The sequence below is a fragment of the Megalobrama amblycephala genome, linkage group LG11, assembly GCF_018812025.1.
Source record: "Megalobrama amblycephala isolate DHTTF-2021 linkage group LG11, ASM1881202v1, whole genome shotgun sequence".
In the NCBI taxonomy this organism is placed as follows: Eukaryota; Metazoa; Chordata; class Actinopteri; order Cypriniformes; family Xenocyprididae; genus Megalobrama; species Megalobrama amblycephala.
Window position 1 is genome coordinate 29,221,835 of NC_063054.1, and position 25,229 is coordinate 29,247,063.

The 25,229-nt window shown below is 35.6% G+C and overlaps 2 protein-coding genes across 4 annotated transcripts in view; both read right to left on the bottom strand.

Moving 5' to 3' along the window:
- Window positions 1–3,855: 3,855 nt before the first annotated feature.
- On the bottom strand, window positions 3,856–13,012 carry slc5a6a (solute carrier family 5 member 6a). Of its 2 annotated transcripts, none has more exons than XM_048207307.1 (15): window positions 12,660–13,012; window positions 11,755–11,820; window positions 11,377–11,428; window positions 11,191–11,258; window positions 10,542–10,696; window positions 10,210–10,350; window positions 9,854–9,983; window positions 7,503–7,591; window positions 7,296–7,408; window positions 7,030–7,097; window positions 6,796–6,882; window positions 6,480–6,652; window positions 5,800–5,903; window positions 5,011–5,132; window positions 3,856–4,901 (listed from the first exon to the last, which is right to left on the bottom strand). In XM_048207307.1, exons 1-15 carry the CDS (start codon window positions 13,005–13,007, stop codon window positions 4,740–4,742), a joined length of 1,878 nt encoding a protein of 625 aa, XP_048063264.1. In that variant the 5' UTR covers window positions 13,008–13,012; the 3' UTR covers window positions 3,856–4,739. The 2 variants fall into 2 exon arrangements, with proteins under 2 accessions (XP_048063264.1, XP_048063265.1); XM_048207308.1 differs by having other exon boundaries at window positions 3,856–4,915.
- rpl7l1 (ribosomal protein L7-like 1) overlaps window positions 12,998–25,229 on the bottom strand; it is a 45,351-nt gene continuing 33,119 nt past the window's right edge. For both annotated transcript variants that reach the window (XM_048207310.1, XM_048207309.1), the window contains exon 7: window positions 12,998–13,124. The gene's annotated coding sequence lies outside the window, so the exon portion shown is untranslated. The remainder of the gene's footprint in view (window positions 13,125–25,229) is intronic.

Sequence of the window (25,229 nt, forward strand, 5' to 3'; positions counted from 1 at the left end):
TTACTGCATCCTAGTGATGTGTGTCAATGACTGCAATCACAAAAGACAGTCAGGAAGACATTTTTATTGTTATCAAGACAAATTTGATATATCACTCTCATTACAAACAATTCATCAAGAGGAAAAATGAGTGTTCATGATTCAAAGTAATGACCACTAGAGTGGCTGTCGGTTCCTCTATTTTGCATTCATCTATTTAAATAAAATGATCATCGCTATAGACGCTCTGCAGGCCAAAGCAACTGCCTCTTTTACACATAATGGAAAGTTCTTGGTGAGAACTTTCACGACCAATCAAATAAAGAGACACTAAGTGAAGGCACGCCCAAAGCAATGAAGCTGGTCAGACTCCATTGCTTATGGTATTCTGGAATGCATATTTGGGAAAATAAAATAGGAAAACTTCCATAAAAATAAATATTCTCATAATATTTATACAAACATAAATATTATGTATTTAAATATTTATTTTGCACTAACAAGTGTTGTGCTTTCCATATAAAATGTGCTTTTAAAAATGTCATAAAAAACAATTCTCACAGTAGAGCTCAGTGTTTTTTTTCTCCGCATAGGCCCCCCAAGGTAGATTCTCTTAGGGTTACACAGTTTTAGATTGTAGGACAGCATCATTTATAATAGGTCAGTCCCTGCCTGTACCTTGACAATTTGTCCAGTTGTAGGCAGATTTAAAATGTGCTTGTGGTGATTTATTCCTTCTTTCATCGCACAAAGGGGAAATGCATTCTGAATTAAGACACTCTTGAGGAGATAAACAATGGAACAATTCAGATGCAATATTCAGTCAGTAAATTCAAGTGCTCTATACTATTAAAAGTTCAGGTGTTTTAAAGCATTTTACACACAAAATTCAAGTAATTTCAGGTATGACAGATGGCAGCTCTTCACGCAATTGATCCAGTTTTGCATACTACATTATGACACTAATATTGTTAAAAACAATGTATTTTACACAATGAATATAATAGAACATAAGAAATCAAGCTGTTTACATTCTACATTAAAGGGATCATCTGTATTGGACAATGTGATTGGAATGCTCGTTACTAAATGTCAAACTAATTTCTTATTTCCATACCTGAAATAAATGTAATTTTTAATCTAAAAGACTGAACTGGATGGATTAAAAATCGTGTCATTGTTTATTAAAGAATGACAACACACATCTGCTCCATAGCAGACGTTTGAAAACATCTAGGCTAGGCGTCATAATTCATCGCTATCAATATATTTCTAAAGGCGTGAAGATCTTATGAAATGTAGAGTGATCATCAATCAACTAACCCTTGGGGCCGTTAATTCACACAGGACGCGTACTTGCGTTTGAAAACAAAGGATTGCGATGGAATGTAAAGATGCGTTTAAAAGGTCTGTTTAACTTGAAATTGTGTCCTAAAAATATGACGTTCATCGCACAATATGCTGAAAAAGCTGGACAAAAAGTATTTTTCAAACATCTTTAAAACAGCAAGATGGATCATTATGGAATCGAACTGAATACTAGACGCGCGAGAAGCAGCACAACAATAAAAGAAGTCTGTTTCTTGCGTTTACAAAACCAAGAAAAAACTTTTAGGTGTTGGGGGTAACGCATTACAAGTAACTTGAGTTACGTAATCAGATTACTTTCTTCAAATAATGAGTTAAGTAACGCATTACTTTTGAATTTACAACAAAATATCTGAGTTACTTTTTCAAATAAGTAACGGAATTTACTTTGTTTTCCCATTTATTGAGTGACACCTCTCCTGAACGTATGTTGAGAGAAATCTGGAGTGAGAAGAGGTGTTGTGTGCGCTGTGTAAACATGATAGTTATTGTAGTTTTAGAAGGTCATTGCACACCGAGTCCGAAATTCGCATGCGAAACTTTCGCACGTTAAAAAATAAATTCGACCTCAAGTTATGTCAATCGCGTTTGCACACTGCCTCCGAAACTTTCGTCCGTCAAAAAAATATTCGGATCAGGTTCGATGTTCTGCGTTTTTCGCATCCGTGGCACGCATTTTGAGAGACGTTTTGACAATTCAGAGCCACCGTACGCGAACGCAAAAATCCAGAATGCCATCTGACAAGTTGATCCACGTCGTCTACAGCACTAAACAGCAGCACTGAATGACAAACAACGTGAGGAATACAAAGAGACCGAATGTGCCAGTAGTAAAGCATCAAACAGAGCCACTGACATCCTGAAGTAATCTTTGAAACGCTCGGATAATCCCGCAACTCCTTGATGAGGTGAATTCTCCTTTCTCTCTATGCAATCTCGGGACTGAATGGACCCAATATTTCCTCTTTCTTTTTCTCTTTTTAAGAAGAGACAACTAATCGTGCTCACTGCTGCTTGAAGACTTCATTTTGTATTGTTTTGCGATTTTTTTCGCAGCGCATTCATTAATACGCATCGGACTCAGTGTGCAAGGTCTCTGTGCGTGACGAATTTTAGGATTGTGAATACGAAAAAACGCATGCGAAAATTTCGGACTCAGTGTGCAAAGGCCTTAAATGTGAGAATGCTTGCAATCTCCCTTGCACAAAAACAAATTCAGTATTCCTCGAAATGAATAAAAGTAAGTCAGTGTCCTACACTGTTGACGTTGTAAACACAGTGCAGCGCTTCCGGGCTCTACGTCGTAACGCCAGCTCATTATTAGCCAGCTCCATGCGTTGTGGTGCTCACTTGTACAGCGTCAGCCAATACTGAGCCGGCGTTCTGACGTAGAACCCGGAAGCGCTGCGCTGTGTTTACGTCAACAGTGTAAGAGACTGACAGGGAAGAGAATGAATTGTTGAATTAAGTTATTTTTGTTTTGTTTTTGCGCACAAAAAGTATTCTCGTCGCTTCATTACATTAAGTTTGAACCACTGTAGTCACATAGACTATTTTAACAATGTCTTTAGTACCTTTCTGGGCTTTGAAATTGGCTATGACATAGCTGTCTATAGGGAGGTCAGAAGCTCACGGATCTCGTCAAAAATATTTTAATTTGTGTACGAAGATGAACAGAGGTCTTACGGGTGTGGAACGTCATGAGGGTGAGTAATCAATAACAAAAATTTCATTTTTGGGTGAACTAACCCTTAAAGGGCAAAAACGCATTCTGTGTGAACCGACTTATGATTCCACAAGACGAACATGATTCCACGTAGGATGATTCTTTGGAGACAAATGTAAAACTGAAACCTGTCACCAGACCAAAATGAGACAACCACAATGAACAAACAAACAAAAACAAAACTCCAACGGATGCGAGACTTTAACAAACTGTCGACCCAGAGCGCATAACCTGAAAATATAACCGACTACTTGTGTTTGTGAGATTGTGACAGGTTCAGAGAAGGCTCTCATTCCAGTCATAGGCACAATACAAGGACCTAGGAAATCTAACAGCAACTACAAATGGTATGGCTTAGACTGAGGTTTGAATTTGGACTAGACAGCAAAGCACAGAAAATGCCACTATAACATCAAAAACGAATCAAATTGGTTGCAAAGAACTCGAGTGCAACCATATCAGTTCATATGCTAATACTGATAATTATGGTCAGTAACCAGCACTGAAGTTTCAATTCTATGCAGTTAGTATTCATAGTACCCTTGATACTATAACAAGCATCTTTACTTCTATATCTAAGATCAAATATGTGAATAATATGATATTATAACTTTTAAAGTACATTTCTAAACATGACCGTTTCCTAAATAATCATCTATACCAAAATAATATGCAATCTATGCAAATATAAGCATTTGTTGAGATGTTAAAGTATAGTTAGCCAGGCTCTCTCAATGTAAAGCATCATGGGAATTCAATAGTGGGGAGTCCAGATGCTTAAAAACCATCCTATCAGAGTGGGCCATGCTCCATTTGGGTTAGACTATGAAACGACAAACTAAAGAAGCAATCCAGTCACAAAACTACATCATACATTCATATGAGGAGGCACTTGTCACAAACAATGGGCTTCAAAGAGGTAACTACAGATTAAACATGCATTAGATTCATCACAATATGGCACTTCTCCACTGCAGATGACACGATGAAAGTTCACTACATTTACATTTTTCGATACTAGCCATTCTTCATTCGCTGTAAACTTTTTACTCGGTCTAGTGAACACATCGACTGTAGCGCTTTCAAAGGCAAACAGAATGGAAAGGCGAATGGTAGTGAACTTTGGACGAAACTAAATCTTTGGGAGAGAAAAACCTCGACACTTGAATGGCAGTGACATTAAACAACGAAATATTTGTGCAAACCGCGGTCCTTGTCATGATCGACCATCCATCTTAAACCTGGCGTTCAGCATATTCTTTGATTTGTGCGTGAGCGTATATCACGACCCAGCAATATTCAACTAAGTAATCTAAGTAAGTAATCTTAAGATTAAATTTAGGACATGTAAACTAAAAGATTTAGTTGTGTCACATTAGCTCAGCACATCTCAATTTGTTTAACAGTGTCTCAAACACAATACGATTTTTATGACAGACCACTGACATCATAAAGTATCACATATAAACAGGACAACCCCTCACCTCCATCGCTGGCAGTTCAGGGCACAGCGTATCAGTTTTGCAGAGGGCCCATGACACAAACCACAGCTTATGGACTTAGGGTTCTTACCCAATGTAGCAGGAGGGAACAGTGAGATTTTATAAATTTGACATCTTAACAGATGTTTTCCTCCTTAAGCCTGAGGGAAACTAAGTGTGAGATTTCACAAAGCCGTTTCCTGTACCGTATGGGCCAGGTTACAAGTTGGCTGGGCGGTTATCTGTACTCCCTCCTCTTCCCTGATCTTGTCTTCCTCTTTAGTGCAGGCAACACCGTTGATCTCTTTCTGGGCCATCTGGTAAGGCTGGTGGTCCAGAACTTTGGACTATAGCATAGAAACTGACATAAATAACCATTCATAATGAAAGTAGGAATGTTGTAAATGCAACTGGATATTCTGTAAGTGATGTCAACTAAGTATTCTAGTGAGTTACCTTGTCTTCCAGTGGGGTTACACAGCATAGTTTCTCCTTGTACCGTTGGGGCAGAAAGAATAGTAAATTGCCAAGCACAGGGTAAATCGTACCTGGGTTTAAGTCCTTCTCCTTCCAAGGCCCTGAGTGGACACAAAGCACAATATATTTATTATTATTTATTTATTTATTTATTTGCAGCATAATAATCAGTGTTTGTGTCGTAAACTAAAACGAAAACGATTAAAGAATGTGTTCGGTAACGGAAATAAAATAAAATATAAATATTAGATGAAAAACTTAAATGCAAAAAAAACCTAAAAATGTTGTCATGCAAATGAACAAACAAAAAAAATGAAATAATAATAATGACTAAAAATGAAAGAAAAATAAAGAAAAATGTAATTAATGAAACTTAACTTAAAAGCTACAATACAAACTGAAAATATAAAAATAAAAGATAATTCAAAATTGTAATAAATGCTAAACTAGTATATAAATAATACAACAATACTTACTGCTAGTAGTGTCATTCTAGACCAGAGGTTTTCAAACTTTTTAGCACTACCACCTTATATAATGATAGTTGTGAGGAACACCTTTACTAAAATATAAGGCATCTATATATTTTTATGCGGTAATTTTTCTTTATTTTATGTGCAAAAACAGTAATGTTTCCAAAAATAAATGATTAGCTTTATGTCATTGTACTAAAGCAAAAATAAACTATTTGGAATATATTTACTTTGTATACATTTAGCATTGTATCTACCCAATATTAGAACAAAAGAGTAACAATTTCAAGGTTACCTGTCAGAAAACTGACCAGTAGTCCCACCACCACAACCGTAGTAGAATTATGAGCACTGTACCACATGTATGATAAAGAGTACAGAGCCTGAACTCCAGTAGGCCTGAAAAGACAAAAAGACAAAATAAATGTGCTGGTTTAGTCTGTAATATAGCTTTCATTTTGAAAAGGCTTTATGAATTGTAATCATGGGCCAACGTGCCACAATGTTAAAGTCGGCATGCAACGGAAGTTACGATAGTCTTTTCATCCCCATTGTGATATATATATATATATATATATATATATATATATATATATATATATATATATATATATATATATATATATATACACATATATATACACATATATATATATATATATATATATATATATATATATATATATATATATATATAAATGGCTTCTCGAAGAAGAAAAAAAATGTAGGGCAGGACTTGATTTTATCCATTTGATTGGATGGTTAGATCTTTATGGTTTGCTATTGCTGTGATGTCATGTGAGTGACAGTTTGTCCCACCCTTGTGTGAGTAAACATGTCATCAGATTGATTAACCTGTATGACCAGTTTATGCAACTGGCCACAGAAGCTAAAATAATCAATTTTTTAATTGGTCTAAAGTAATCAAGCTGGAAATGGATTCTTAAGCACCATTACTTTCTTATAAACACGCACCTGGGTTTAGCTGTGATGAGCGTCGTCATGACAGCTGTTGTCATGTTTCCTATATCAGGTATGATGGTGGCATTTATCACAGGTGGTGCAGATGTAGCCATTCGTGAAACAAAGCTGCCGATACCGATCCAGAAAGCCATGACCAGCCCTGATGCCAGTCCAACCAGAGCACCCTGGAGGACAGTTATTTTAAACTTTAATAAAATTTCACAATAATACCATTTACTGTATTTTTTATCAAATAAATACAGCCTTGATGAGTATAAAAATCTTATAGACCACAAACATTTGAACAGCTGTGTGCTTTTTGACTTACAGTGGAATTGGCCCAAGGGAAAAACATGCCAAGACAAAAAACGCCAAGAAGAGGTCCTCCCACCATCCCAAATATACTGAGTGCCGCCTAAAGGTGTTAACAGAGGGGGAAAATCACATAGAGATAGACAGAAAGATTATGTTAACTGTATGATCACATTTTATTAAATTACACCTCAAATTTACTTGTATTTATCCTATTATTATATCCATGTTTGATAATCATGGAGCTCACCTGCAGCACAGAGCCCATTAAGGATGCGAGGTACGCCATGGCTAGACACACAAGCCCATAGCCAATAGCTGTGGGAGAATATAATCACAAAAAAAATAAATAAATCACATGATCCCAGGATGAGCTTTCGGTTTAGTAATGTACAATATCTTGTTAATATCACTGTACTAGATCCAGTAACATAGGGAAAGGAGATGGACCACACATAGAAAAAAAATTAATGCATGAAATCAAAAGCTCTGCCTATCAGATAAAAATTCCTTTACCCAACATTTTTGATAACAGGGTGGCACGAGCCTCCGTCATGACAGGGACATGTGGTTTAATCAGGTCCTCCATGGTAACCGTTGCCAGGGAGTTGAAGGCAGATGAGATTGTACTATAAGATAAAAGCAAACACTGTTTAAAGAATGAAAATGAAAATGAAAATTGTTTTAAGATTATGCCAGACGAATTGTTTTCACAAAATATACCTGAGAGCTCCACTAAACAGGCAGGCAACAAACAGTCCTGGTAAACCAGGAAGATCTCTTAACACATCCATTACAAAGTACAGCACCATCTACAGAGAGAGAGGTGGAGAGTGACTTTCTCATGATTCCATTAATCAAATTAACATCCATTACTACTTAAAAGTTTGGGCTCAGTAAGACTTTTTTTTTAAAAGAAATGAATACTTTAATTCAGCAAAGAATCGGATGCATTAAAAGGTTAGTTCACCCGAAAATGAAAATTCTGTCATTAATTACTCACCCTCATGTCATTCCAAACCAGTAAGACATTCGTTCATCTTAGGAACAGAAATGAAGATTTTTTTTTACTGAAATTTGAGAGCTTTCTGTCCCTCCATTGACAATCTACGCAATTACCACTTTCAAACCCCAGAAAGATTGTAAAGACATCATTAAAGTAATCCATGTGTCCCAAGTGGTTCCTCATTTTCTTTTAAACATTATTTATCACTTTATTTACAAAATATTAATCTCAATGCATGTTCACGAGAGCACCAAGACACATGCATGTTGTGTTGACTTGAGAGCACACATTGTTGTGTGAACGCACGTTGGATATTAATATTTTGTAAAAAATGAGGGTAAGTAATTAATGACAGAATGTTCATTTTCATTCTTTACATTGATCAAAAGTGACAGTAGAGACATTTATAATGTTACAAAACATATCTGTTTCAAATAAACAGCTGTTTGAGAACTGTGTACTCATTAAAGAGTAATGATGGGTAATTATGCTGAAAATTCAGCTTTAACGTCACATTAATAAAATACATTTTAAAATATATTAAAATAGAAAATAGATATTGACAGCATTACTGTTTTACTGTATTTTTGATCAAATAAATTCAGCCTTTGTGAGTATAAAAACATCTTTCAAAAATTGTTTTAAAAATCTTACTGACTCCAAACTTTTGTACAGTAGTGTATATTCAACAACGGTGTGCTGAATAACAGTAAATTATAAACTCACACACAAGAGAATGATAAAGGGTATAACCAGGGCCTAAAACAAACTTTTTGCCACACCTGCCAATGGCCGGTAACTTTTATTTTATTTATTTTTTACCAGCCATGAAACAGATTAATCCTTATTAAAGTTACAAAAGTTATTCAGTCAAGAGCAATGAGTGATTGTTCTTTGTCTTTTGTTGTTTGATTAACATTAAAAACACAGACAACAGCTGGAATATTAGGCTGCTGTCACTTTAAGAGCTAATGCATCGATCCAATATACTTTTAGACATTTGTTTTATTTCTTGTGCACTTGAGACATAACGGACTATGTTTACGAGGATACTTGCCTGTATGAATATTTCTGTTCAAGCACAAGAAGACATGAAAGAGAGCTCAATTCATTATTCACACACTGTCTGACGCGCAGATTTTTGGACGCACATTTTGGATTGCGCACAGAAAACTTCCCACAATGTGCACGAGTAATGAATTGAGTTCCCTTTCACGTCTTCTTGAATATTTAAATTGGCAAGGGTTAAACTTTCGTGACTGGCCAGTCAACTGTCCCGAGCATCAATCACGTTTGTTCACGGTTATGTTCTCACAACACTGCATTGTTAGAATTCATAAAAATGTTACCAGCCAACTGGCAAATTAGACCATTTCATATAGGCTACTCACCAACACAGATTTTTACTCGCATTTGGCACTTGGCGAGTGTTAAAGGTGATAGAGTGGATTTTTTCGTCGACTGAGAATCCAAAGACTGTTACTGAGTTTTTGAAATGAGCGCATGCGTAAGAACAACCCCCCTCCTTCACAGCTCATTTCAAAGGAACGCCTCTCAAAACTCGTGCACGAGTATTGGAACACGAGTGTTTACCACCGGCATTCGCTGTGTCGTGTTTTTTGGATTCATTATGTTGGACTCACCGCAGGTAACTCATAATCTGCAGTTGTTATTCCTGTCTCCTGACAAAAACATTGCATGCGGCGCCTGTGGAGTGTGGAAAGTTACTGGAGCGCGCAGCCGCACTCGTCTCTCACAAGGAACGTCACGGCAGTGACTGACAAGCCAGAGGGCCAATCGTTTACGCGATTGGCTGATGTTTTTAAGGCCCTACCTCGTGCACAGATGATGTATATTAATATTATTACTTTCAGTGCACCTAATAAATAGTCTTTTATCAGTTAGTAAAGACAGTTTCAAGTTATATTGCAAAAATGTATAAAACAAAACATCCTCTTTAGCACCTTTAATTTGAGGTCCTAGGTATAGCACTTTTAAGAAAAATTTCAAAAAATTGTTGCATAAGAGTTAAACAAAAAAAAAACAAAAAAAAAGAAGAATTTCAGACCTGGTCATTTGTTTTGACGTAGCCCTTATCCAGGGGGCTCTCCTCCCCATATCGAGCAAACATAACAAGACCCATTAAGCAGCCCAATGTGAGCACGATCTGTTGGCATGGAAACACAGCATAGCAGGACCTGGAGAACAAGACACCCCCAAAAACACTTCAAAATGTACTGGCCACTTTATGATATCAAATATTAACCACCAAAACACACATAATAATAAAACATGTCACTGTGGTGCTCTGAAATCATAGAGTTTTGTTGCAGTAATTTAATATAACAAATGCACAAATGGTCCATAAAACAAGTTTACAGTTTCAAGTTCTATTGACTTAACCAGAGTGCTGAGTTTTCTTACATGATGGCCTCTTTCTCTGTGCGGGAGCTGAGGTATCTCTGGACCTGAGCCTGATTCACTCCATACAGGGCCAGCATGAGGAAAACACCCCCCACTCCTAGAGTCCAAAACGTGTGCCTTTCTAAGGGGTCAGGGTTCAGGCTGCCACAGGAGACCACAAAACAATGAATGTAAGCTTCAATTGCAATTCTGGTATGTGGATCAGTGTTTGTTAGATAATCTTAAAGGAACAGAGGTTGAGAAAATAATGACAAAACTGTAGTTTTTGGGTAAACTGTTCCTTCAAGTCAACTCATATCTGAAACAAAGTTATATAAAATCGCTTCACTCACTCAAGGCCTGAGATACGGCTGCCGTTTTGTGCTTTCCTCCATACTTCGGCGATGCCACCAGCCTGGTGGGTACCTACCACGATCACTGCCAGCTGCCCTGCAAACATCACGATTGTCTGGAACACGTCTGTCCAGATCACTGCTTTCAGACCACCCTGGCACAGAGAAGAGAGGAACAGGTGAGTTATAATGTAGATTACGTTCAAAGGTTTGGGGTCGTAAGATTTTTTTAATGTCTTTGAATGAAGTCTTTTATGCTCATCAAGGATGCATTTATTTGATCAAAAATATAGTAAAAGCAATAGTATTGTGAAATACTATTACAATTTAAAATAATTGTTTTCCATTTTTAATATATTCTAAAATGTAATTTATTCCAGTGATGGCAAAGCTGAATTTTCAGCATCATTGCTCCAGTCTTCAGTGTCACATGATCCTTCAGAAATCATTTTCATATGCTGATTTGGTGTTCAAGAATCATTACTTATTATCAATGTTGAAAACATTGTGTGGCTTCATATTTTTGTGAAAACCGCAATAATTTTTCTTTGATGAATAGGACAATATTTATTTGAAATAGAAATCTTGTGTAACATTATAAATTGATAAACTGATTACTTTTGATTCATTGAATGCTTCTCTAACTTACCAATGCTGTATAAAGTGTGCTCACCAATCCCATGGCTAGTACTGCCCCCCAAAGGTCAAAACCTGTTACTGCGATCACAAACAAATTCAAAGAAACATAAGAAAAAACATTAAATAAACTACTGATTTGATATAGAGTGACATGCATTTCTTGTAGTGCATAAATAAATAAAAAAATCGAATTTACCTGCATTTAGTGCAAGTGCGGGAGCATACAGAACAACTCCCATATAGATAACCTGCAGAAAAATACATAAATAGACAGATTTATGCTTGCTTTTCTGCAAGCACACTAGATTGCTAACTTTTTTCTCTGAATTTCCCCATCTAGTAACTGATAGTTTTGAGAATCATTACACTTTATATCCACAACGCTGAGTAAAATATTGTCCATCTCAAAGGGGGGTGTCAGAATAGACTTGTAGGTGCAAGTTCAAGTTTTTATACTGACAATAGGGCGTCTTTGTGCCTAGCAAAACTGGAGTAATGTTACTTTAGATTATTAGATAATACTCCTACAGGTTTTAATAACTTGTTGCACAGCCAGGTGCTGCACATAACTCACCATCTGAAAGATGAAGGTCACAGTGCCACATATCCGAACGCTTTGACTAAAACGAAGCTCCAGATACTATGAAGAGGGAAAAGAATGCAATTTAATACAAATAGAAACAGTGTATAACATCATAGAGCAGTTCTAGGTTCAGTTGGAGGACTGCAATTTACAAAAATGACAAAATTACATTCAATCAACATTGATAATGATCAGAAATGTTTCTTTGGCACCAAATCAGCATATTAGAAAGATTTCTGAAGGATCATGTGACACTGAAGACTGGAGTAATGACGCTGAAAATTCAGCTTTGCCGTCACCGGGATAAATTACATTTTACAATATATTAAAATATAAAATATTATTCAATTGTAATTATATTTCACTTTTGCTTTTGTAATTATATTTCAATATTGCTGTTTTTACTGTATTTTTAATCAAATATATGCAGCATTGGTGAGAGACTTCTTTAAGAAACATTAAAAAATCTTGCCCACCCCTGACTTTGGAACAGTGGTGCACATCTTATTTACTGTCATAAAACTGTATATTTGATCCTGGAATGCTTGATTTTGATTGGTCAGAATTCTGCTGTCAAACATTTTTGTATAAAGTTGGGGTTTATTTTGCTATGATGACTGATGGCCATTACAATTATACATTTTAAACAATTATACATACATTTTACTTTTTGCACCATTTCATGAAACACTGCAAGACAGTTTTAATGAATATCAAAAGGTTTTTCCATGAACTTTCCAGTTGTTTAATGATTACTAGATAAGGATTTTTAAAAAAGACTAAATCACTAATGACTGACTGATTTGTGTTAAAAAAGAACCAATTCCGATTTCCAAACTGTGGCACAGACTCCAGTCTCTCAAACAAACAAATGCAGTGAATTTCTAAAGTGTTACCTCGTAGGCGCTGCTAAGGCGGAGCCGATAGAAAACCGGTATGAAAATGTGTGCAGGGATGAGCAGGCCCAGGAAGTAGGAGCAGCCTAGGAACCAGTACTGCGTGCCATGTGTGTAAATCTCAGATGGAGCACCCAGAATGGCCACCGCTGACTGAAAGGTGGCCAGCAGCGAAAGGGACACCGGAAGGCAGCGCATGCTGCGGTCGGCCAGCAGGAACTCCTGTGTGGTCCTCTGGCGACCCCCTGAGAAGGCATAGTAAAGGCCGATTCCAGTGGAGGCCACTAGCAGCACAGCAAAAATCACATAATCCACTGTGCTGAAGTGCATTTGAACAACGTCCCCCATGATGCCGTAAGGTATGGGGAGGAGCACACAGAGCGATGTGGCCCCTGGATGATCAGTGAAGGGTCAGTGGACAGTTAGTTGCCCATTGGGTCATCATGAAGGACTTCCGGTGGCGTGCTGTAAAAAAATTAAAAGACTGCTTAGGCAAACATGCAAACAGAATATCCAAGTTATACTGATTGACTAAATTTACTGATTAAACGTTTTAAAAATTAACAATTTATTTTACAGTGTCTTTGTTACACGTGTTACTTGTAGTTACTATAGTAATTACTTTAAACTGTGCTTAATTGCATGCAACTAACCTAAACACCCTAATCCTGAACCTATAGTAAGTACATGTAGTTAATTATTATTACTCAGTACTTAAAGGATTAGTCCACTTTTAAATACACTTTTCCGGATAAATTTACTCACCCCCATGTCATCCAAGATGTTCATGTCTTTCTTTCGTCAGTCGAAAAGAAATGAAGGTTTTCGAGGAAAACATTCCAGGATTTTTCTCCTTACAGTGGATTTCAATGGCTACCAACAGATTGAAGGTCAAAATTACAGTTTCAGTGCAGCTTCAATGGCTTTAAACGATACCAGATGAGTAAGGGTCTTATCTAGCGAATCGATCGGTCATTTTCGAAAAAAATACAACCGTTTATGCTTTATAAACAAAATATCGCATTGAACGTACTTTCCGCTTCCGCATTCTTCATAACGCTTACGCTGAATGTTCTACGCCTTCCCTATTCTACTTACAGAACGAACGCGGCGCCAGTTTCGTTTTTTTCCGTAACTTGAATAGGGAAGGCGTAGGACATTCAGCGTACGCGTTATGAAGAATGCGGAAGCGGAAAGTACGTTCAATGCGATATTTTGTTTATAAAGCATGAACGGTTGTATTTTTTTCGAAAATGACCGATCGATTCGCTAGATAAGACCCTTATTACTCATCTGGTATCGTTTAAAGCCCTTAAAGCTGCACTGAAACTGTAATTTTGACCTTCAACCTGTTGGTAGCCACTGAAATCCACTGTAAGGAGAATAATCCTGGAATGTTTTCCTCAAAAACCTTCATTTCTTTTCGACTGACGAAAGAAAGACATGAACATCTTGGATGACATGGGGGTGAGTAAATTTTTCAGGAAAAGTGTATTTAAAAGTGGACTAATCCTTTAAATGTATAATTACACTATAACAGGCAAAAAGAAACATTTACACAATATGTGCAAAATGGCTCAAAATACACACAATATATTTTAAATCACAATTATGTTGCACTCAAAAATAAATGCAAGCTTGCAGTCGATTATGAAGGGGCGGGGTTTAATGGGGCTAAATGAAGTCCAGCATGTCTGTCGTTTTCACAGGAAGATCGACTTCTGATATTTAAAAAAAAATCAAACAAATATGGATGAATAATTTGCTATAAGATCTATAACATGCATTTGCAAAATAGGTTGAATTTAGTTTTTTTTTTTTTTTTTTTTTTTTTACATTCATAAATCATCAAGAAATAAAAATTCTTCAAGATATCTTATTTTGAAAATGAAAAAAATGAAAATCATGCAAGATTGGAACGATAATCTTGTCATTGAAATTAGTGACAAAATGTTTTTTGATATTCTTACAATAACATAATGGCGAGAATTAAGCTATTTAATAATAATTACCTATGAGATTAATCAGCTATATCCATAACATAAATGCATGTGAACTTATCTTATGTGGAAGTCAGTATGTGAAATACTGTTGCCAGTTTCTTTTATATATCAGTAGAATTTCTAGAACTGCTGCTGCAAAGACAGAAATGTCACTAGAGTTCAAGCTGAAAGCACCATTGGCTCACTCTCCACTTGATTAAAGCTCTAAATTATGTTTTCTGAGCTGCTGGTAGGTGGCCTTAGGACCCAGCATGGTTTTCGCAGGCCTATTCGACATAAACAAAGGTTTAATAAAAAACCCAGAAGACACCTCATCCATGATAAAGATTAATCTGATTCTGATTGTTTTGGTTTTTTACATTTTTGCCACTCAAAACTTCCACATATGCAAGTATATAATTAAAATCATTTAAAAGCTATGCAGTCTCGTTCTCACTGTTCCAGACACTGATCAAAACAAAATAATGAGTCTTAATGAGCCAAAAGAAAAATTATTCATTTCTGTGTCTTATAAAAAATAAAAATAAAAAAAACACCAGTTTATCAATCACACAACCCACTGGTCTTGTGAGGCACATCATGAGTCATCATGTGATTTAGAAATCTTTTTAATTTAATATTGTGCATGTAGGGCTTCTTGTCTATTCAAACCAGATTACACACAACTAGTCTAACATATTCTGACATTCTGTAAGGTTCAAGCTTATTCACACAAACATGTGCTGAATGCAAAAAGCACTGTGGTTTTGTGTATTCAGTCCAGAGGAGTCAGACATGACTCACGGGGAATGAAAAAAAGGTGTAATAATAGGTGATGCTGAGATGATGCTGATGAAATAGTAAGCCACACTATTCACACTATCTCAGTTTTATTTCATCCAAGAATGTAAGCATTAATCTTACATGAACACAGATACACTTTTGGGGTCAGTAAGTTTTGTTTTTTTTTAACATTGATATTAATACTCTTTATTGAGCAGCAAATCAGAATATTAGAATGATTTCTGAAGACTGAAGTAATGATGCTTTACCTTCACAGAAATAAAATAGAAAGTTATTTTAAATTTTAATAATATTTCACAGTACTACTGTCTTGACTGTATTTTTTATAAATGCACCCTTGGTGAGCACTCCCAATCAACCCCAATCTCCGGAACAGTAGAGTAAACCTCAACAGTGATCAGAGGGGAGAACTATTTCACTTTGTTGAATGTTTCCACTGTTTAAATTCATCTGCACATATTCAGTAGCAGGCAGGTTACACAGGATCCCATAAAAGGGTTAAAGGTCAAACATCATACTAAACTTTCTAGCAACTGTGTAAGTTTGCTAACTCATTTACTGACTACAAGTGCAAAATCTGTAAATTAGTTGCATACAATGGAGCCGCAATCCTGTCCTGTCCAGTGGGAGAATGCATCCTATAATGAGAAACCATGTGGTTCTAGTAAGCTGCAGGCAGGGCATGACAGAAAATATGGTATTTTTCATTTTGAGGTAGAGCTGCACTATTCTGGATAAATTGAGAATCGTGATTTTTTTTTTCAAATAGAGATCACGATTCTCCCACAATTCTAAACAGACAAACTAAACGAAATAAAATGTAATTTACTAAAGGTTCTGATTTAATTTTTTTTTTTTTAATATTTAGTTAATTTGAATTATTTAAAAAAAAAAAAGTCAATTTGAATGAATGATTCAATGACTCACTCATTAATACTTCACTTGTTTCATTACTGGATGAGCGGTTTTGCGCAAATCTCTTGAATTAATGATTCAATGACAAATTTGCCACTTGTCATCTGGTGGTGTAACGATGTAATTACTGCGATCATTATTTGAAGCGCCAAGTTACTTCTAAATGGTGATTTGCTTTTTTGATCACTACTTCATCAGTGTTTATATCTGAACTATAAACTTTTATCCCAGTATTTCTGTGATAACTTGAATATTTAGCCTGACGTGGTCATACTCAATTCTAGTCAGAATATGAGTCTGATACTGCTCCATTGGGCTTTGATTATGGGGGCGTATTTCAACCGATCCAGGAAAGACCTCAATTGGATAGACCTACAACCAATCAGAGCTACAGAGTAAGTGACGTATGTTGAGCGACGCATAGTTGTCAACAGAACTCTTCTTAGCGACCATCGGGGCCAGCTGATAAATCAAACTTTTGCCGAATCCCGTAGGAAGGACGGCAAAGACATCTTTCCCATCGACAAATGCCTTGATCGCGGTCCTCTGTTCCTCTTTTAAAATTAATGCGCTGTCGATATCTTCTATAACGGACGCGATGGCGGAATCTACACATCTCAGTTCTTCAACAGCCATCATTGTTGTAAACTAATTGACCTTTCGCAAAGTCTCGCCCCCCTTAATTACTGTTGCTTTGTCCGACAAGCCGTGGCGCTGTCACGCCACACAGAGTGGAAAATACATCGCGGAGCAAAGAAGAAACTGACAACACATCGACAGACGAGACAGAGCAGGTTACTTATGATATTAAACAAAGTCCCAGCTTTCAAACTGTGTAGTTAATAAAAAAAATTCAAACAATAAAAACCGTTTTGTGGCTCTTTAATGTGTTGTGACCATGATCGTGACAGATTGCTGTAGCGCCTCAGCTCAAGAGGCTCGTTAACCGATCATCTCTTCCTACTAGTCCATTTATAGCATCAAATAAACATGAATGAACATGAGAATGAATGTTGTTTCAAACGCGGAAAGACGTCAATATGCACAATTTTTCAAGTTTAACTCCACCGATGTTAATCTTCTAACTCCTGACTGCTTTGTTGGACAAAATGGCGGATGCGGCGTTCTGATTGGTTAGATCGCTTGTCAATCAAACTCCCCAAGCGCTCTTTGATGACGTAGGTGGTTACGTAACCGCAGATAGCCTGTCCATCATCGATTAAAGCCCGCCCTGGCAATTTGATTGGCTCGGCCTTCTGGTCGCCGAGCATAATTACTCCACAATGGATCGAGTCCAGACCGAACTTCCCGTCCAAAAAATGTTGTGGGCGGGGTTCGGGCTGGCACCCAGGCTATTGAATATTTGTACGCTCTAAAAAAAAAAAAATGGGTCTAATATGGACAAACCCAACTGTTGGTTTAAAATGTAATTAAAAATTTAACACAACGGTTGGGTTTGTCAATTTTTGACCCAGATTTGGGTTGAAACAACCAAGCATTTTTAGAGTGCAACACACACAACCATATAATGTTCAAAAGACTGTTTGCAAAGCTGTTTCAAATCTATACATGATAACTGCTTTCCATGGGTCAGCGACAGCCCGAACACAGATTTGAATGTTCAGGTGTGATTTTGTCAAAGGTTTAATAGATATTCCTAAATGACTGCAATTTGCCTAAGATGAGCAAATAGTAACAATAAAAAAGATCAGCATTGCTTTATTGTTTTATAGTCAGTTATTTACAGTATAATAAGCATAAACCTTAAGCAAGAGCTCAATTCAAGATTCATTTTGTGTGATCAAAACTGTTGTGTTGGCTAGTTTGCTAAAAGATAAGTCATGTGTAGCATGATAAGAACATGAGTAAAAGACTCTGACCTAGAAGCTTTGCAACAACTCAGATAACAACATCACACAAGAGATGTTTGGGCTGGAATGGAGGGATTCACACCAATGTAATCTTTCTAATTTCTTATTTGAAAGGAAAGAAAGGAAAAAACAGTTCTTATCTGCTTAACAGTGAAGAAAATGCAAGGACACACAGGCCAAGATGTCAACCCTTCTTCCCCATCACAGTGGAAAATAGCTTAGGTTTTTTAGTTCAATGCTTTAAAAAAAACTAAATCTATGATGGATAAGAAATGAAATTTGATGTATCCAGGGCAAAAAAGGAACAAGCCTGGATCCTTTCTATGGTCATGAGGCTTTTGATGATCAAACAGTGGGATAAAGGTGCCGCAAAGTGTCTGTCTGATTTTCCTTAGCCTCTATGATCAAGCCCTGCTCCTGCATTTGAACTATTAAACACCGTTTATGACTCATCAACAGCATCAACCCACTGTACAACACAGCGTGCCCTGATTCTGATGATTAAATAGTAAACATCAGCTGTTCTAACCATCCAATCAACTAACAAACCAACCGTCCCATTATTTGTGCTAGTTCAGCATGGGTGCCTCTAAAACTCAGTTTTATCTTATAGGGCTGTTAATTTAATACATTCATTTAGTTGGATTAACTCTTAAAATGCAACACTTTCTAGTACCAAAAGAGTAAATTTAGCCTGAAGTACAACTTTCAATTTTCAGCTCTAGTTACATGGCGAGGCTGTCAGTCAGGTCTATTTACATTATAACATTTTTTTTTTTATTCTATTCTTTTATATTATACTTTATTTTGATTTCCATAACAGTTTCTAATTTCATAATATAATAATATGTTCTAATTTATAATATGTTCTAATATTACATATGTCAGAAATTAATTCTCACACTGCCACCTGGAGGTACAAGTCATATATGCAGTACATCTTTAAAATCTAATTAATATTTCAAACTGAAAATTAATAAGGATCAGCTAATCAGATGTATCACTGATAGACATGGTCCTACAATTATATATATGAATACAAAAAAATAAACTATGATAATAATGGCAATAAATAGAAATAAAATTAAGACACAGCAACTTTAACATCAGTAATAAGCAAAATTAATAAAAAATATATAATTTAATATAATTAATCCTTAATAATATAATTAATAGAACACTTTTAGAGTCATACATAAAACCATAATAATCTCTAGCTGAAATCAGAAAACAGGAAATAAAACAGGACAATGATATTGAAAAGAACAAGTTCTGACATGAATTATAGTACTGGTGAAATCAAGTAAGTAAAAAGCTGTCACGCTACTTAAAATACCAAGCTCACAGCATGCCAGAGGGCCAACCAACATGATTAACAATGCCTGAAAAGTCATTGTTTCACCATCACCAGGATTAGCAACTTGAGAGAAATGGACTACATGTAAAATGCCAAGGCGATGAAAGGGAATATTCTGTCATTTACTCTCACTTGTGTTGTTCAAAACCCATAAGAATTAACTAACCCTGAAACCCAATGCGGTGTCTATAATTACTTATTGACAAAGTGTTCAGACAAAAAGAATTGGTTTCTGATTGCCAAATATTTGTGGAATATATCCATAGTTAACGTGTTACTCTGCTGGACAGCTGTGTGAACTTAAGTGAAACTGACTTCATATGTCTACTAAAAAGGCCAGCTGGATAAAAGAAATTGCAAAAATGTTTCAAAAAGTAAAGTTAGTTCTGAGAAAAGATATTTTGTTTACAGATGCCAAGGATCACTTTCAGGACCCTCCTCCAGTCCTGGCCGCCCTCGAACACAAATAATTACAATCCATGTTCTACCACTTCTAAATCAAGCAAAAGATAAATAATGAGTAAAGAAGAATGTAACAAAAACAGTTGTTCACAGTTGTTTCACTAAATAATAAATTATATTTTGGTTTGTTTTTCACCAAATCCTGGCCCTCAGAATACTTGGAAAATATACAGCATGAGTCCTATTGGATCACTCTGTGAAACTTTTGAATTTTTTTGTGTATTCATTGCCATTGATGAGCATGAACAGGATTTTTTTTTTTTAGTTTCTCATTTTGAGGTAGAGTTGTCAAAAATACCGACTTTGATACCAAGCCGGTACTGAAATTTTAAAAATGCAGATACTTTCAGCACTGTTGATTCCTAAACACCTCTGATTGGCCATTGTGTTCACGTGCTCAACATATATGACTTTTGACAACACTATTTTGAGGTCTAAGAAAAAAACAAGGTCACATGGCTTTAGAACAACACCAGGGTGAGTAAATATTGCAGTTTGCTGAGGTATGCACACATGCACTTTATGTAGTCTCGTGTGGTCTGCGTATAATGCTTGATTTTTTTTAGTTCTTATTTAACTCTTTTGTTTAGCCTATTTAATATAATTTAATTATGTAAAGTTTAGTTTTTTAAGTCTTGCATGCTGTGTTTGTCTTATGTAGCGCACCATAGTCCTGGAGGAACACCGTTTTGGTTTCCTGTGCACAGGCTGTATAGAGCTGAAATCACAAAAAAAGCTGCTCTGACTCACTAAGGACTGAATTTTCATTTTTGGATGACCTATCCCTTTAAACTTCTCCATCCAACAAAACATTAATTGGGGCTGTATATTTTTTTTACAACAGCTTATGCAACCTGATGTTCTAAAACAATGTGGCTGATTTGGTTGCATTAACTTTACTGTTTAAAGATCAAGATCAGACCATATAACATGTGATAAATAAATCCAAGCACTTCGCCATAATGACAGGCACTTACTGGCGCATTGATACATAATGACAAATTAATGTCCTGGCCACTTTTTAAAATTATATTAAAGGCATATAATTGTTTCTCACAAGTTCACACTAATGTATTTCAAAATAAAATACAATCTGGATTCTAGCTAAATAATATGGGTCTGAAATGAATTATCTTACAGATAAAGTATAGCTATAAATATTCACATGAAAACAGTTCTACAAACACTGACATGTCGCGCGACACCATGACATTTCCCTGTGAGATTTAATGGCGGGATACAACACTTTTTAAAATTATAATCTAATCACAATATAACAAAAACGACATTTGATGTACGTAACATCAGAGAAAATGGCGTTTAGTTAAATGAAAATCGTTCACTATTACCGGTCAATGTCTCTCAACCCACGCGAGCAACAGAGCCACGAGCTCGAGAGGGAAGAGATCGCGCGTGTGCTATTGAGAAACAGCGGATATGGACATTAGATTTCATAGTCAGATAAGTTACAGATTTAACCCGATGTAACGTAAAGATATGAAAAACTGTATTACTGATTGCCATTACGCGTTTACTGGCGATGACTGTCCTTTGCATGTAATCAATAGCTGCGGAAAATACCACGCTGCTGGCTAAAGGAAATGACATGCTGATGTAAAAGGGTAACACCATTTCGTCACGAGAAAACGCAATGTGCGCACCCCAGTAAAACACATACAGTAATAAGTATACACTGCAACGCAAGAAAATAGAACTCTCCCATGATATTAAACGAAGCTGCCTACGCTGCAGCGCGCAATGTGCGCTTGCATTTTAGACAGTGTTTTTCAGCGACCTTATCATTCATTCTGCTCAGCTACCATGTATTATCTTACCTCGGTCAGAGTTCATGCGATGAATAATGAGCAATGAATGGAGGAAGGTTTAAACCAGTGTCGGTTCAGACCACCCCTACTCTCCTTGACATCACGAGAAAGGTTGCAGCTCCATATTTGATTCACATGTTCTCCTGACGTCACGCTGGAACGTCATCATGCTACCTCACTCACGACCAAAAATGAAACCCATAATTAAAGGGTTAGTTCACCCTAAAATTAAAATTAAAAATAAAATTCTGTCATTTATTACTCACCCTCATGCCGTTCCACACCTGTAAGGAACTCAAATTAAGATATTTTAGTTGAAATCCAATGGCTCAGTGAGGCCTGCATAGCCAGCAATGACATTTCCTCTCTCAAGATCCATTAATGTACTAAAAACATATTTAAATTAGTTCATGTGAGTACAGTGGTTCAATAATAATATTATAAAGCGACGAGAATATTTTTGGTGCGCCAAAAAAACAAAATAACGACTTACATAGTGATGGCGTGATGGCCGATGTAAAAATACTGCTTCATGAAGCTTCGGAGCATTATGATTCTTTTGTGTCGAATCATGATTCGGATCGCGTGTCAAACACCAAACTGCAGAAATTACGTGAATTTGGCACTCCGAACTCCTGATTCGACATGCTGATTCATAATGCTCCGAAGCTTCCTGAAGCAGTGTTTTGAAATCGGCCATCACTATAGAAGTCATTATGGGGGTTTTTGGCGCACCAAAAATATTCTCGTCGTTTTATAATATTAATTTTGAACCACTGTACTCACATGAACTGATTTAAATATGTTTTTAGTACATTAATGGATCTTGAGAGAGGAAATGTCATTGCTCCCTATGCCTTCACTGAGCCATCAGATTTCAACAAAAATATTTTAAAGGATTAGTCCACTTTTAAATTTTTATTTTTTTTTGCTCTATGTCCTTCTTTCCTACTTTCGTCCTGTATGAGATAATAATAAGTGATATGTGTATATGCTTGAAAATATTCAAAATCCTCTAAAACAGTGGTTCCCAACCACATTCCTGGAGGCCCACCAACACTGCAGATTTTGCATGTCTCCTTTGTCTGACACATTCATTTCAGATCTTTGAGCAAAGAGTATAGAACCCAAGAGGCGACACTTTGATACTTTTTGGGTAACAGCCACTAGATGGCGCTCTGGTAGCGTTCTGTGTCCTCGCGTCCTTCCGAGTTCGTTCCCATACGGTAAAATTTTTTTTTTTTTCTGGCCAAAATATATTTTAAATATATGCTAAATATATGTTGTAACTGTGAAGCTCAATAAAATATATTTTTGAAATCGAAAATATTTAATTTCAACATTCATTTACCAAAATATATTTCAGGGTCAAGAAAATATGAGGATGGAGAGCAAAAGTATCCATTATATAAAATGAAAAATAAAATTAAGTAAATATATAAATGTGTTAGAAGAATTACATTCTAAAATAGTTTACATAGAGTAACAGGAATAGGCCTATATCTTATGTACAACATAAAAAATAGTTGGCTACAAATAAAATAGCCAAAGGTTTAGCAAAAATAAGATAAGTCAAGTTTATTTGTTTATTACATTACAGAATGATATCAAGGCAGTAAGCACTGTGTGATATGATGTTTTGAAAAGGAACCACAACAACCATGCAAAAAATACAAAACTGCTACTTTACATTAATTTTAAGGGAAACAATATGACATTTAATTTATGAAGTTTTAAATAAGGATATTTTCTTACAAAAGCACATCCCTTCGCTTCAAAAGTTCTTTATTAACCCTTCTGAGTTGTATGGATTCATTTTTTTATGGATGGATGCATTTTTCTGTCTTCAGAATTTGGCCTACCATTCACAACCATTATAAACCTTGGAGGACTAAAGATAATTTTTAATTATATCTGGGATTGTGTTCATCTGAAAGAAGATAGTCATATACACCTAGGATGGCTTGAGGGTGAGTAAATCATGGGATAATTTTTGGGTGAACTATCCCTTTAATTGGTTCTTGCATGTCAAGAACCAATTGTTTGAGATTCTGTTTACCACAACTGATGTCTGAATAGATCAATGTTTATATGTGAATAAAAGCCTAATTTTTGTCAATCAGAAGCCTAAAGTGATCGAGTCCCTTCATAAAATTTGGACTAAACCAATCAATTCATATGGATAAGTTTTACGCTGCAAAATAAATGCTTTTCTTGCTTAGTATTTCTGTCTTGTTTCCAGTCCAAATATCTGACACTTCTTAAATTAAGGTAACAAGTTCTACTAGACAAGTAAAATTACATAAGATAGTTTAATTTTCTAAAAAAAAAAAAAAAAACTAAATGAAGTGTTTATGCTTAAAACAAGCCAATGGGGCATGAAAAATAAACATCATAAAAGATTATTGGCAGATCATTTTGATTTAAAAAAAAATCTGAAATTTGTTTAAAGCATCTTTGTTTTAATGTATTTTGATTTAAGAATGTTTAGATATTTGGACTGGAAACAATACAAATATACATAAGAAAAGCATTTTTTGTATGATCATTTTATGAACTTTCTGAAGTGTTCCCTCTTAGCTCTCTCCAGTGCTGGAAAGCTTTTCTAATATAAACTCGGGTCCTAAAGTGCTTGCCCAGGCGTAAACCTTCATTCCAGTTTTTCAAAAATTGGCCAAAAAATATATTTTTAGAAAATATATATTTTTAAAAAATATACAAAAATTGGCCAAAAAATATATTTTTAGAAAATATATTTTTTTTGAAGTGTTCCCTCTTAGCTCTCTCCAGTGCTGGAAAGCTTTTCTAATATAAACCCGGGTCCTAAAGTGCTTGCCCAGGCGTAAACCTTCATTCCAGTTTTTCAAAAATATACAAAAATTGGCCAAAAAATATATTTTTAGAAAATATATATTTTTAAAAAATATACAAAAATTGGCCAAAAAATATATTTTTAGAAAATATATATTTTTAAAAAATATACAAAAATTGGCCAAAAAATATATTTTTAGAAAATATATATTTTTTTAAGTGTTCCCTCTTAGCTCTCTCCAGTGCTGGAAAGCTTTTCTAATATAAACTCGGGTCCTAAAGTGCTTGCCCAGGCGTAAACCTTCATTCCAGTTTTTCAAAAATTGGCCAAAAAATATATTTTTAGAAAATATATATTTTTAAAAAATATACAAAAATTGGCCAAAAAATATATTTTTAGAAAATATATTTTTTTTGAAGTGTTCCCTCTTAGCTCTCTCCAGTGCTGGAAAGCTTTTCTAATATAAACTCGGGTCCTAAAGTGCTTGCCCAGGCGTAAACCTTCATTCCAGTTTTTTCAAAAATTGGCCAAAAAATATATT